This window comes from Theropithecus gelada, chromosome 3, assembly GCF_003255815.1.
Source record: "Theropithecus gelada isolate Dixy chromosome 3, Tgel_1.0, whole genome shotgun sequence".
NCBI lineage: Eukaryota > Metazoa > Chordata > Mammalia > Primates > Cercopithecidae > Theropithecus > Theropithecus gelada.
In genome coordinates, this window is record NC_037670.1 from 69,383,343 (window position 1) to 69,399,229 (window position 15,887).

The following is a 15,887-nucleotide window of genomic DNA, read 5'->3' on the forward strand; positions in this document are numbered from 1 at the left end:
AAAGCAAAAGGAAGGTGAAGGATCTAAAGTTGGAAAATTTAATGCCAGCAAAGGATGGTTTGATAATTTTAGAAACAGGTTTGGCTGAAAAAAATGTCAAGATAAGAAGAGAAGCAGCTCGTGCTGACCAAGAGGCAGCAGACGAATTCCCAGACACCATTAAGAAAATCACTGAGGAGAAAAGATACCTGCCTGTACAGGTTTTTAATGCAGGTGAAAGTGCCCTGTTCTGGAAAAAAAGCACCACAAAGGACCTTTATTAGTAAGGAAGACAAGTAAGAACCAGGATTTAGGGCAGGAAGTGATAGGCTAACTCTACTGTTTTGTGCAAACACATTTGGATTCATGATCAGGATTGCCCTTATCCATTAAAGCTTTAACCCCCGAGCCTTGAAGAGAAAAGATAACACCAGCTGACAACAAGAAGGCCTGGATAATGAGAACGTCTCTTCTGGATTGGTTCTGTCAGTGCTTTGTTCCCGAAGTTAGGAAGTACCTTGCCAATAAGGGACTGCCTTTTAAAGTTTTTTTGATATTGGACAGTGCCCTTGGCCACCCAGAACCCCCTGAGTTCAACACCAAGGCATCAAAGTGGTCTACTTGCCCCCCAAAACAACATCTCTAATTCAGCCTTTAGATCAAGAGTCATAGGACCTTTAAGTCTCATTACGCAGGGCACTCTATGGAAAGGATGTCAACATTATGGATGACTTCAATAGAGAGAACATTGTGAAATTCTGGAAAAGTTATGCCACTGAAGATGTTATAGAAAAAGCCATGAAAGTCATCAAGCCCCAAACAATAAATTTCTGCTGGAGAAAACTCTGTCCACATGTTATGCATAACCTCCCAGGATTTATGACAGAGCCAATCAAGGAAATCATGAAAGAGATTGTAGATATAGAAAAAAAAAAAGTTGAGGGTAAAGGGTTTCAAGATATGGATCTTGGAGAAATTCAAGAGCTGATAGACACCATGCCAGAGGAACTAAAAGAAGATGACTTGACGGGGATGAGTGCTTCTGAACCAGCGCCAGGTGACGAGGAAGAAGATCTAGAAGAAGCAGTGCCAGAAAACAAATCGATGTTAGACAATCTGGCAGAAGGGTTCTGATTGTTTAAGACTGCTTTTGACTTCTTTTCTGATAATGAACCTTTCTAGATATGGGCACTGAAACTAAAGCAAAGGATGGTAGAAGAAGGATTGGTACTATATAGACACATTTTTAGAGAAACGAAAATGCAAAAACGACAGAAATTACAACGTATTTTCATCAAGTTACACCCAGTGTGCCTGCCTCTCCTGCCCCCTCTTTCACCTCTTCCATCCCTGAGACAGTAAGACCAAACCCTCATTTCCTGCTCCTCTTCAGCCTATTCAAAGTGAAGACAACCCTTATGATGATCCACTTCCATTCAATGAATAGAAAATATATTTTCTCTTCCTTATCATGTTCTTAATAACATTCTCTTTTCTCTGGCATTCCTTATTGTAAGAAGACAGTTTATAATAGCTATAACCTATAAAATATTTGTTAATTGACCATTTTTGTTATTAATAAGACTTCTAGTCAACAGTAGGCTACAAGTATTTAAGTTTTTGGAGAATCAAAAGTTATACATGAATTTTCAATTCTCCAGGAGTCAGCGCCCTAACCCTTGCATTTTGAAGGGTCAACTGTACATTATTCTAGATCTACAACACATCCTTATTTTTATCATTGGGAACATTTAAGCTTTTTTTCTAAGTTGTCGAGTTCCTACACTTTACACTAGAGGATTGTTCTTTTTTATCTTCAACTTTATTTGTTCCTCTAATTTTATGCATTCAGTTATTTGTAGTTGACTTTGTTTTCTTGAATATATAGTATATGACCATGGAATAAAATTCAAGTGGTATAGAAGGCCATAAAATGAAAAGTAAGTTTTTATCCCACTTAACCTCCCAGCCATGCATTCTCCCTTTCTGGAAACAGTCATCTCTACTTCCCTTCCAGGGAGATTCTATGCATATGCTGGGGAATGTATATATTTCAATTTAAAAAATTTTTAGAGATGGGGTCTTGCTATGTTGCCCAGGCTGGTCTTGAACTCCTGCCTTCAAGAGATCCTCCCACCTCCACCTCCCACAGTGCTGGGATTACAGGCGTGAGTCACTGTGCCTGACCAATATAAACTCTTTTTCCCTGTAAACAGTAGTGTGTTTTACACACTGTTCTTCACTGTCTTTTTTTTTTTTTAAATATATCTTAGAAATTTTTCATGACAATTTAGACCTGTGTTTTTCTTTCTTAATTGTTGTTAGTGTACCTGTTTATTGCTCATGATTATATGTGAATTTAGGGGCTGAGGTGTCCTCTTGCTTTTTAATAACCCCACATGATTTCACTACTCCACTTAGTAAATGTGTCATTTATTTAACCAGTGCTCTACTGCTGGACATTTAGACTGTTACAGATATTTTTCAACTATCAACAAGGCTGTGATGAAGATCCTAATATATTAGTAATTTCAATTAGGTGTTAATGTATCGGTAGGACAAATTTCTAGACGTGTGCTGAGTCAAAGGCATGTGATTTAAAATATGAACTGATATCACCAAAGAGCCTTTCACAGAGAGTGAATCAAACTTCCACCTACAATGGACAGGAGGGTCTGTTTCTCTACACCATCCCAAAATACTGCTACATTTCTAATTCTTGATATTCTAATAAGGGAAAATGGTATCTCACTATAGCATTAATTTATTTTTAAAAATTGTAAATGAGATTATCTCCTCGTCTTTCCTTTTCTGGGAACTATCTATTTATATTCTTTGTGACTTTTCTATTAGGTTGTTGACTGATAATTTCATATTGATCTGTGGGATCTCTGATATTGAAAGAAATAGTCTTTATGTTATGTATTAAACATTATGTCGCTTTCAGTTTGCCATGCAGAAATTTAAAAATAATATTTGACTATGTCAGATGACTTTTATGACTTTGAGAGTTTGTGCCATATCTGTATCAGCATTCTTTAGTGCAAGATTAAAGATAAAAATTATCTCGTTCTTCCTTTTTTTTAAATTTAAATTTTTACAGTCAGGTTTCTGATCCAGCTGGAATTTATTTAGTGTAATGAGTTAGGTTAGGAATCTAACTTAAAACTTTTACAGATGGCTACCCAGTTGTCTTAATACAATTGTGTGTATTTTACAAATTTACGCTCTACAATTAGGCATATGTGAAAGATGGGCTAAAAGTAGTCATGCACAGAGAACAGTGTATTTTGCCTGTTCAATGAGTACATGGTAGGAAAGTTAAATGAGTAGCTGTTTTTTTTTTTTTTTTTTTTTTTTTGAGATGCAGTTTTGCTCTTGTCACCCAGGCTGGAGTGCAATGACGTGATCTAGGCTCACTGTAACTGCCACCTCCCAGGTTCAAAAGATTCTCCTGTCTCAGCCTCCCAAGTAGCTGGGATTACAGGTGTCCGCCACCATGCCCAGCTAATTTTTGTATTTTTAATAGAGATGGGGTTTCACTGTGTTGGCCAGGCTGTTCTCGAACTCCTGACCTCAGGTAATCTGCCCACTTCAGCCTCCCAAAGTGCTGGCATTACAGGCATGAGCCACTGTGCCCAGCCATGAGTAGCATATTCTTGAACATATTTAAATGTGCTCTCCAGAGTTGCAGAAAGAAATATTTTTTTTCCTCAAGTATGTAACAACATTCTTCAGAGGCATGTTTTTACAGAGGAAATACAGCAGAATGTTGATGTTTCCAGGACCTATCCAAGATTCTTGACTGGGATGTGGGTGCTCGGTGGCCTGCAGCATTCATTCATTCTCATGCAGCGACCCAGTGCACTGTCCACATTGATGGGAGGCACCTCTGAAGCATTCTGACTTAACTATCACAACAACTCTGTTACGAATTACCATATGTCACAGGCTTTACATCCAGAAAATGAGGTTCACCAAACCTTGTTTGTTAAATCTACTCAGGCTATGGTTATTTTTTGTTAAAACTGTAGGCCATTTGATCAGAAGATTTGATGTTATATAAATGCTAGTAGAAAGCAAATGGGAAACTTTATCTTATTATTTAGTGTTGAGATATACGTATTTTGGAGGAGTAGCTATCTGGATGTGATAGAATCATTTCTGTAATGGCACAGATAACAGAAATATCTGATATATGTATGGCGTACTTCACAAAAATGCTTTCTGATCCATTATCATATCTGATTTTCAAAGAACTACATAAAGTAGATCCATGTCATAACAAGAAAAAGAAGAAAGAGGACACAGGCAGATTTATTAAAGGAAGTGGTTCCCAAGGAATTGGTTTGAATGAATGAGATCCCATATTTGCTAATTTAAAAACGAAATCCCATTACCACACGATCTAGCAATCCCACTTCTGTGTATATATCCAAAAGAATTGATATATACGGCAGGGACTTGAACAGATATTTGTACACTCACGTTCATAGCAGCATGATTCACCATAGCCAAAATGTGGAAAAAACCCAGGTGTTCATCAACAGACAAATGGATGAATGGATAAACAAAATATGGCATATATGTATATATATTTGTTTATATATATAATATATACACATTATGAAATATTTTTCCGCTTTAAAAAGGAAGGAATATTTTATATATATAAAGGAAGAATACTATGTATATTTGTATATGTATGTGTGTATACATATATATCTATATAATGAAATATTATTTAGCCTTAAAAAGGAAGGAAATTTGGACACATGCTACAACACGGATGAGCCTTGAGGACATTACGCTAAGTGAAATAAGTCAGCCACAAAAAGACAAATATTGTATAATTCCACTTATATGAAGTATCTAGAGTAGTCAGATTCATAGAAACAGAAAATAGAATGGTAGTTGCCAGGAGTTGTGGGTAGGAGAAATGGAAAGTTATTGTTTAATGAGTAGAGTTTCTATTTTGCAAGATGAAAAAGTTCTGGAGATTGGATGCCCAACAATGTGGATAGACTGAATCACTGAAGTCTACACTTAAAAGTGATTAAGATGATAAATTTCATGCTATGTGTATTTTCCATAGTAAAAAACAAAATCCCTTTTCCAAGCTCCATATCACACAAACCTGTCCAAAAACCTCTTCATTAACGGTGAAAGTGAGGTCTAGGATGTCTGTGATGTTGTTGTCCTTCATCCACTGCAAGCTCTGGTGGAATTCCTCATCCAAATATTCCAGGTCACTCAAATCACAGGGCCTGGGTGAATTCAGTGAGAAAGGCAAACAGAATTACTGAACAAATGGCTACCCAGACCTCACTTCAAAATGTAGTTATATCATTCCTGGCTAAAACGTCCAGACTTATCCTAACAATTTGATACTTTTGAATACACTAATGAATCAGATCATTCAGTCATTTCAGTTCATTCAAATGATTTTCCTTTGAAAAGAAAATGTGAAATTGTTTACAATAACAAACACGAAATAATTATTGACTCATGGACTCTGCATGAAAATTGGAGAAAACTATCATTTTAAAACAACTACGTTATAAACTGATCAGTTCTACTTAACAGTTTAATGCAATGTTTGTAATATTATTATAATTTTTATATAAAATGATTCATCTCCATGATAAGACATTCTGATAATAGAATCTTCCCCTACAACAACAACAACAACAACAAAATCCCCAAATGCCTTTTTATTGTGCTAAAGAATGTATATGATATCTAAGCACTCAGAACAGGAAGCCACCATAGCCCTAACAGGAATGGTTAGGGCAAAACAGGGACAAAAGGGTCAGTGGCACCAGAGAGGTCGGTGTCGTTGCCCTGCAGACAGGGCTGGGGTGGAAGCGTGGTCTGCAAAGCACTTACAGTCTCAGGAGTGCCTTGTAGAAGGGCCTCGTGAAGAAAGCGTCAAGAAGGTACTGATGGATCAGAGCCAGGCCCAGGATGCGACCGCTAAACCTGAACCTGGAACACAGACAAGGCAGAGAAATGGATAAGTGGAAATTTACATTATTAAATATTTTAGTTTGCACTTTTATCTGATGTGTTTCTTCTGAGTATTCATCTCAAGTTGCTTAAGGAATCTTCTCATTGATGACGCAAGGAGGTGCCTGTTCTCCTCCTCCTTATGCTTTACCATGAACAATGCCTGTGTGCTTGCTAGGTACTAAAGGAAGCCTCCTCTCCCCACCATGTAGCAGACTCGAGTCATTTTTTCAGAACCTTTTTCAGACCTGGGAGAATGAGGACCCAAGAAGAGGAAAGCACTGGGAAGGGGAATTCAGGAATCTTAGATAAAACGCCCACACTGAACTGGAGGAGGACCTGGATCCAGTGACACAGAGGGCTTTCTGGATGTGCGTCCTTACCCATTCAAACATTTTATCTACATTACCTAAGGTCCATGCTTGAGTATGGAGCCCATATGGCAGTTGTGCTTGCAGACAGTGGGGAAGAGTTACATAGAATCCCAACATGGTAAGAGATAAGCTGAATGAGCATCACTCTTCAAAATTGCCAGCCACATAAAAGACAGAATGAGGTCACTGCTAGGAAGAACTGGCCATACAGATCTGGCCACCTCCAGATGTAAGTGCCTTTACTGATTTAAATCCTTGTCGGAGCATTGACTTCCTGAGCATTTTGCAAGTAACCTGCTTAGCAAAATGCTGAGGCTACCTGGGCTTGATTCCATTGTTGCCTGCTCCTAAACCAGCTTCTTGCCTGCCTGGTCTAGCACCCTATGCTTTCCCCACCATGTGGGCCTTGCCTATCTCTGACACCTACTTTCATAACTGGAGTCTCCCTGGTGTCCACTCTAAGTAGGTTCTCACCTAATCAGGGATTTAGTTGTGAATTTTCTCCGATCCTCCCTGTCAGAATTTCCAACTAATCTATCTCCAATGCCTTTTATGTGGGCCTTTTTAGACTCACGGGGTTTCCTACTCTATAGCTGCTATAAAGATGGTAAAATGAACAGAATATCTGATTCCATAGAATACATATATTTATAAAAACACTTCACATTGGTATGTTTGAAGTAGTTGATTCTTTTTCCGTGAAATAACATGCTAGTGTTATTGACTCTGAAGAGACCAGAGGCAAACAAAACCTCAGTGAAAGTGCTATGGGGCACTATGGATAGGGGGCTTCTGGGACAATGGGTCGTTGGGCTTGGGTACCCCACCAGTGCTTCATTCCTGGGTGCCCTTTCCTGACCACCCCAATAACTGACTGGTCCCCAAGACAGTAACCACATCCTGTGTATAAAAACAGTTATCTTCTACCCCAGTAGAAGATTGGCTCACCTACTCCAAATAGACTCTAGGGCATTGTAACCCATGCTTCTAACATGATAGTAGGGTTGTGGCCATCTAGGTAGAGATGACTGAGATGATCCAAACCAGGAAAAGGCTAAAGGTCAGCACAGAAGTGATGGGCCCGTGGCTTCCCCACTTAGAGGTGGCCCCTGAGGGTCCAGTAAAGAGAGCTGGGAATCATAGCAGGGAGCAAATATATGCAGATATGGAATAAATGATAACATTAAATGAGATTACTATTTTCAGCTTAGTGCTAAAAAATTGAATATCTCAATGAATTAAAAATTTTCTAGCAAAATAAAAATTATTCAAATTTATTCAGGAAGATGTAGAAAACTTAGACCGATAACCATAGTGCCAAGTAGAAAATTTTGAGGAGAAAGGACTATCTCCAAAATTGATACTGGGACTGGATATATATATTTTTAAAGACATGTTCTTTCAAAGACTCAAGGACAGAAAACCTTTCTGCTATTTCAACAGTTCCAGAAATCAGAAAAGGGTGGAAAACGTCTTAATTCATCATTATGAGCTACCATAACCACAAAGTGGAACCTGGAAAAGATAAAACAAGAAAGAAAACTAGAGAAATTTCACTTGTACATAAATCCTAAACAAACACAAGAGAATTGAACCTACTAGTTCATTTCCAGAACAATGAAGAATGATTAAGGATGTTTAATTAGACAACTAAGGATATTCAATATTAAGAATTTTATTACTAAAATCAAGTATAAGGTCAAAAGACAACAATTATATGACTTTTTTTGGGGTTACAAACTGGACAGTTACTTGAAAATATCCATCACCAATTTCTGGAGGAAAAAAAAACCTTTGTAGTAAACCAGCAATAGAAGAATGCTTCCTTAACAAAATAAAGCACATCTATCTCAGCAATATATTTAACAGTAAAAATACCGAAGGATGTTTGTTACTACCACTCTTCATAATATTCTATCAGTTCTAGTCACTGCAGTTAATTATAAATGAAAAATTGAAAACAGATTAGAAGTAACTTTTATCAAATGCCTACTGGGCCAAGGCACGTTATTTACAATATCTCACTGACCCTTGCAACAATTCTATTTTATTGTTTTGGTCATCTCCACTTTGCAGATTAAGAAACTGAGGGCCAGTAATTAGCCCCAGGCAAGTGGTTCAGCAAGGAAACTGACCCACATCTGCCTGACACCAAACCAGGCCTTTTCCTTTGTGTCTATTTTGAGATGTGAGAGATGGAGAGGTTGCTCCTCTGGGTTCTGGGGCCAGGCTGCCTACTGTGTGATCTTGGGCAAGCGTTTAACCTCCCTCTTCTCAGTTTCCTCTTCTGGAAAACTTCACTATTTAAGTGTTACCTATTTTTGCTATTAGTATTTTATGTTGGCTACCAACATCTCTTGTGCTAATTAGACATATTTTGATTCAGGTAACCTTCAACCAGCTTAAGCCCTCTAAGGCCACGGCGGTGTCTCAAGGAATCCAGGATCAGGAATGCAGTTGGGCCTCAGGAACGCCAGGGACATGAGTGATATCGCTCTCCCTCATCCAGTTTCTCCCTTTGGCTTCTCTAAGCTCATTTCTCCTCTCTCACTGCCAACACCTCCTATGGTTTACATCCCAGAGTTCAAGCACAGGAGACACCAACTTGACTCCCTCTGACCTAGTTCTAAATTTTCAGCATGATTCTGACTATTCTAACTCAGGTTGGATGCCCACTGGGATCAATCATGAGCAACCAGGGAGGAAATCTGAGTCTCGAGTATTTTGCAGCAAGGACCACTTTGCAGCAAGGATCACTCTCTACCAGGGGGTGGGATCACTGTTGTATGTCTCTCAACCAGGGAGTGTGGCAATGGGGTTTCCTAGCACAGGGGACTGCAGCGCAGACTGCCAACAGAGAATTGTGTATTTGCTTTGAATTGGGTAGACCATAAGGTGGAATTTCCAAAGTCAGAATTACACTGGTTTCAAGGACTGACATGGGCAACAAACAAGTCCTAGTTTATTTTTAAGTAACTGTGCAACAAAGCTATGATAACGTGGTTTGGCTTTACATAACCACAGACGGGATGGCTCTAAGCCAGTCCCATATGTACTGTAAAATATATTCCAGAGCCACGAACTATGATCTGGGACATGTTTGTATAAAGCAAAATACAGCAACTGTACAATTCAAATCTAAAACAATAGCAGATGGAAAAAAAAAAAACAACAACAATAGCTGATGAATTGCTGTGTGTGCAATTCCATAAATGAGAAAACACCTTCTAGTAATGGTGCACCTCCTTTATTTATCTTCTATATTTATCTCCCCTAAACTAAACAATTGCTTGTGGGGAAGTTGATTACATTTGCTGTTAACACAAGTTACAAAAGGGGAGGAAGTATGAGACAGAAAGAAAATACTTTTCCTTAGTCTCCGGACCTAAGATAGTGTGTCTAGGTATGAAGAAACTATCCCAGTAATTTAAGCAAAATAAAGTGCTGAGGTTTCGAGCTAAGTTACTTGGCGTAAATAGAGTCCAGAGGATAAACTAAAATAAGACCCTATAGAAGTAGCGGAGCCACTCCGCCTGCCTGTGGGTGTGTCCGTTACTTAAATACCCGGCCCCAGGGCCCCGTTCGAGAGCCTGTGTGTGTGAGCTTTCAGGGCTTTGCTCACTCCTTTCTCTCCGTGGATCTCAGGAGTCTCGACCGATACTGCATGCCAGCCTAGCTCCTGGGGTGTAGCACTGCTCCCCGCTTTTTCTGTGCTGACATTCTGGAGGCCATGCTTGAACGCAGCTTCTGCCGCCTCAGCCTCGGCAACTCACCATGTCACGACGTGCTGCCTGTGCTGGTGCCGCCGCTGCCCGACCAGGCTGCGGCTCCGCATCTGTGCTTTTTCCTGGCCGGTGCTCAGTTTTACTTTGCCAGGAGGGAGTGGCTCCTCCGTGTTGTCCTGCTTTCTTAGAGGGGCCTTGCAGAGGAGTTGCCTGGGCCCTAAGAGCTTACAGGGACTGCTTTTGAAGCTTGCTCACGTCCTTTAATCCCTAGGGCAACCAGGGCCTGGTGGGTGGAGGGAACAGCTACCACGTTCACCTCTACCCCTCAGGCCCTGTTGGGCACCCCGGCTCCCTAGGCCATTCTTCTGCTTCTCGTGGGGGCTATTGTATCTTAAGGGCCCCCAGGTTTCCTGCTCAAAATCTGCTTTCTGCCGTTTCCCACGTGTGTCTAAGTTCCAACCATGGGTGCCCTTCAACTCCTCTTCACAAGAGAGACCTCAGCCCCCAGGTACCCAGCAGGTGCACATGCACACGGGGCTGAGGAGAGGAGGCAAGGCGGGTCAGCCCATGCAGCCTCCCAGCAGCGGGTGGTGGGTCCCAGCCTTTTCCCCATTCTAGCCACACCCGGATGGGTCAGGAAGGGAGCCTCCCCTGGGCAGTGAAGGGGCATGAGTCTCTCTCTCTGGCAATGTTTTCGCTGTAATTTGAAACCTCCCAGGAGATTCTGACATGCCATCACCATAAAACATATTCCTGACTTTTAAGAAACACATAAAGCATATTTTTCTACTTATTTATCAATTAGAGATGTGTTTCCACCCATTTAGACCTGAGACCACAGAAAGATTAGCAATATAGCAAAATACCGAGAACCCATATTTAACAACAACAACAACAAAATCCTTTCTATTGAGGATCAATGAAGGCCAAGTCTCCTTTGTGTGGAAGGCATGCTCTATTTTCCTTCAGATGAAGAGCACACACAGTTCATGGTTACATTCCTCAATCCAAACCACATCCCCGTGGTTTGTGGGAACATTCCTGGACTCTGATATAAATTATTTTCACATCCTTGGTTTTAGTATGTTGCAAGTTTTTGTTTTTGGTATCATCAACCCCTTCCCTCCTGCCAAAGAAAAATAACAGAATTGGGTATTTTTTAATGTGAAGTAAAATACAAGTGATATATAAAATATTTTTAAAAAGTGAGTCAACTCTGTCACCCAAGGTGACATTTGTGACTGAGATGACTCTTCCCCTGATTACCAGTTGGTGAGAGCAGGGTCACACAAACATAGATCCTCCGTGCCATCATGTTCCCACCACGGTACAGTACGGACACCCTCGATACATGCAAATAGTGGTTTTCATTATCCTTTAACACACTGCAAAACATTTCTTTTCAGGAATGCTCTATGCTTGGTTCAGCCCTTTCCCCTCTGATGGAAATATATATGTTTTTCATCTTTATCTGTCTGCTCATAGATCCTGAGGGGAAGCCTGGACCCAGTGTGCCGTGGGACTGTGGAGTAACTTTGGGAATGAGCAGACGTCACTCTTGGTGTGTGCACATCAGCACCTCCCCATATGCCTGGGAGATGAACTTGACCTACGCTGAAGAAACAGCCACTCTGACCTTTCAAAAATACGTGGAGGGCTCTTACAGCAGGAGATCTGAAGGGAGCTAATATTATTGGCAAGGATTTCTCATATTTCCATCTGGGTTTTGCACATTTTAGTGAGAGTTCAAAAGGTAATGGAGTTTCACACATTTCCAGCACATCTCCCCAAGTGGCTTAAAGGCCTCAAAATGACTCAACCCTCCCCTTGAGTGCATTACTGTTTGTTGACTTGACTCCTCTTCGGGCCATTTGCCAATAATCCAAACAAGGCAATGTGCTGTGGAGGATGATATCACAAGGTCTGATGTTAGGCTGCCTTGGTTTGGATCTTCTGACCTGTGTGACTTTGGGACACCTGTTTAATATCAGTTAACTCACCTGCAAAATGGGAATCATAATGGCACCTACTGTATAGGACAGCTGCTAAGATGCTAAAAGTCCTCTGTACAAGGACTAGTAGAGGTCAGTCCACCTGAGAGTCTAATGAATTCCTATCCATAGACTGGCATGTCTAGTTTCTTACACTCAGAACCCTAGACCTAAAAACCCATTCTGAATTGAAGAGTGAAAATGTGGATTGGGCTGACAGTGGCTAGCCTGAAACTTCCTGCTGCAAACTTCTGCTCTGCTTACAAACAGTATTTATGTGTCATGGTGCCTGGCACAGGTAAGGTCTCAATCAAGATTTGTTGAATGGAATTAAATTGAAAATTATCATTTGGTTTTATCCCAGTGGAGTGCAACTATACAAACCCACAGAAAATGTCTGAAATGTCATATACCATTTGAACCCTGTTTGAGTAGGTTAATTGCTCAAATTTCCAATATCTGCAGTAGGTCTCCACCCAGGAAGATGGACAGAAAGAGCAAACTGCAGAGAAGAGTTTAGGGGTTGAGTCAATATATGGAAAGATGTGGCAAATATTTTACATCAAAGGACTGAAATAGCAGGTCTCCCTCTCCCTGTCTTCTCTCCCTCTTCAGTCTCTCCAGTGAACCATTGTAGGGGAACATGTTTCAGCAGGAATTAGTATGTAATGAGTTCAGTGTATTTTTCAACAGATTATTTAAATGAAAGCAGTTTTTGTAATGGCAAAAAAATGCAGTTGGGAAGTCTGCAAGAGGAATCTCTTATTTACAGGTCACGATTTATGGAAGGGGAAGTGGGATAGCTCGCCAAGCCAAGAAAATAAAAGACCTAATAATACTCTGGAAGGACATTTTGGATAGTGAAAGAAAAGACTTTAAAAGGCTTCTAGTTAATCCTTTTATATGCAAGTGATATAAAAATTGAGTGAAACCCTCAGTGCAGCACCCAGGCAATATGCCAAGTCTGAAAAGGCTCTGTAGGGCATTTCTGGCAGTTTTATTTCCTGGCATTAAACTTGGGCTGCTAAGGATTGATTCAAGGGGCCTCCTGGTTTTGGTGACCTTCTTAGTCTCTTCTTCTTGACCTGTTGCCCCAACAGATCAGGCTACTCATCTCCCTCTGCTTAATTCTTGGCTTCTGCATCTTTTGATGCATCACAGCCCAGCATGAAAAATACTCCCTGATAAGCTTCAGACTTGGGAGACCCAAAGCTGGGCCTTCCTGCCTGGAGAGGTGATCACATGGTGCACTGGGCACTGTAAAGAGGCTGGGCATTTGGTGGTAATGTGCTTGGCTCTTGTGCCTTTGGTGAGGAGATGGGGGCTGAGGCAGATGCAGGAACACCTGGCAGGACACTGAGGTCTGCTAAAAACTCTGCACACAGTCGTTAGTCTATAAAGGCCTCTTCTAACCACTATGGCATCTTCTGGAGCCACTGTTGAAACGAACACTGTACTGGCAAATTTTAGGGGTTCACACATTTTGTTGGGTCAGTGAATGAGGCCAGAGGGTTGCTATAACTGCATCCATGCCTGGATGCCCCCAGGACACCATTGTAATGTCCTGTTTCCCAAGCCATGACTCTGGGGACTGCATTCACCTATGCATTGCCTACCACCTGCAGGTTGACAACCAGCTGGTTTGAGTCAGCTGAGTTCTAGAAGATTCTGTCTGTAGCAGTCTATCTCTGATACTCCCTGGATCTTTCCCAGACACTGCTTCCCTGGTAATGGACCAGGACCTGCATGGGTTAAGTTCCTTTAAGGAGTCTTTTGCAGTTCTCAAAAGAAGAGAGTTGGTTCCTCAGCCTCGGCACTATTGATGTTTGCTTTCTGGAGTATTATAGGATGTTTAACAGCATCTCTGACCTCTACCTACTAGATGCCAGCAGTACCAGCCTCCCAAGCTGTGACAACCCAAACTACCTCCTGACATTGCCACTCTCTGGCGGTGGAGAGTGATGGTGCAAAATCAACCTCTCTTGAGAACCACTGGAATAGAGCATAGGGTGTGGGCAAATATTTCTAAACATGTGATGACATACTCTTTTCTAACTTGCCTTTCTTGAAAACTTGAGGAAGGCTGCCTGGGCCCTCCGGGGCAATACACGTCTTACCCCTATGGCTTTGTGCTCCACTCTGCACATCTGAGCAGCTTTTCATCATTCTCTGAATCTGTAAGTGTACTTCCTACCCCACCAAATATCATCTTAAACTCCCACCAAGAATTTGGGCTCCAGGTTTCTTTTGGGGAAGTGATGAGTGGGGAGAATAATTCCTTCTGAATGCTTCAGAGAGCGTCACCATTGCTGAGGGGATGATGCGGGATCTGAGTAAAGAAAAAGAGTGAGCTCCTGGAGAATGAGCATCACAAACTGGGGGACAGCTTAGGGATCTAAGGTGGGAAGATGTGTGGTTTGTTTGAGCAATGCAAAGAGGCCAGTGGGGGTGGACCCCAGAGTGAGAAGGGGGAAATGGCAGAACATGAGTTTGGAGAGGCACCCAGGGGATAGATCATGCCGGACTTGGCGGGCTATGGAAAGGACTTTAGATTTCATTCTAAGTATGATGGGAATCCACTGGAAGTTTCATGTAGGGTCTTTGGAATGAACTGATGTGTTAAAATGATCACTCTGGATGCTGCATGGAGAGAGGTGAGTTCTGGCAAGAATGAAGGCTGAGATCTGTCTGGAGGCTTCTGCATCCAGATGGGAGGTGATAGTGGAGGTGATGAGGTGAGAGTCTGGATGTATTTTCACGATAGAGCCCAGGGGATTTACTGATGCATTTAAGGGGAGAGATGAGAAAAAGAAAGGCAACAGGAATAGTCCACGGCCTTGGGCCAGAGCAACTGGGTGCCATTTACTGAGATGGGAAACACCAGAACAGAGGGTTTGGAGGAGGAAATGGCGAGTTCTCTTTCAGACATATTACGTCTGTGCTGCCTATTTATATCTGAGTGGAGCTGTGAAGCAGGCAGTTTTACTGAGGAGTCAGTGCCTCCGGGCACAGGGCCGCGCTACAGATGTCACTGTGGGGCCGTCAGGATGCAGATGGCATTTGAAGCCAGGCATCTGGACAAGATCACGGAGGAAGTTTGTGCAGATGGAGAGGCGGACCCAGGGCTGAATGTTAATTGATGCAGCATTTGGGGATCTGGAAGATGAGAGGCAACCATAAAGTACATGAGAAGGAACAGGCGGTGAGGCTGGAGGAACAGGGATGTGGAGCGCATGGTGCAGGAAGGAGGCAGAGGCCAACTGTGTCAAGTGCCTCTGAGATCAGGAAGTAGGCGGTCTGAGAGTCACCAGATGGCTTTGACAACCTTCATGAGGGGTGCAGGGGAGGAAGCTGGCTGGAGAGAATGGGAGGAGAGGCAGCGGAGAAAGCCAGCACAGATAACTCTTTCTAGGAATGCGCCTCTAAAGGGGAGAAGTGGGGTGGTCAGTGGAGGAGGGTGTGACATCAATGGAGGTTTGGGTTTTTGGTTTTTCAATGTGAGGGAAATTGCGGTGTGTTCATACATTTCCAATTTCAACAAACTTATCAAGTGCCTACTATGTGCCAGGTGCATAGAAAGATCCTAAGGTACCCATTCATTTTGAGTTTACAAGCTAGGAAGGGAGATAGACACAGCAATGCAGCATCTCATCACCACAGAGCAAGTGGTGGAGAAGAGGAGTGCACAGGGTGCTGTGAAAACTCAGGGGAGGAAGCACAAAGCTTGGCTCTGGGGGCGTTAAATCCAGGCAGGCCTCCAGAAGGAGGTGACAAGTGAGGTAAGCCTAAGAATTAGCCTGGAAGAATGA

General features: G+C 41.9%; 1 protein-coding gene across 3 annotated transcripts in view; it reads right to left on the bottom strand.

The window, feature by feature from the left end:
• Positions 1–15,887, bottom strand: part of HECW1 (HECT, C2 and WW domain containing E3 ubiquitin protein ligase 1) — a 454,397-nt gene that overhangs the window by 17,010 nt on the left and 421,500 nt on the right. For all 3 annotated transcript variants that reach the window (XM_025379207.1, XM_025379206.1, XM_025379205.1), the window contains 2 exons: positions 5,869–5,967; positions 5,117–5,246 (listed from right to left, as the gene is read on the bottom strand). In XM_025379207.1, coding sequence (XP_025234992.1) covers positions 5,117–5,246; positions 5,869–5,967 — 229 coding nt within the window. The remainder of the gene's footprint in view (positions 1–5,116; positions 5,247–5,868; positions 5,968–15,887) is intronic.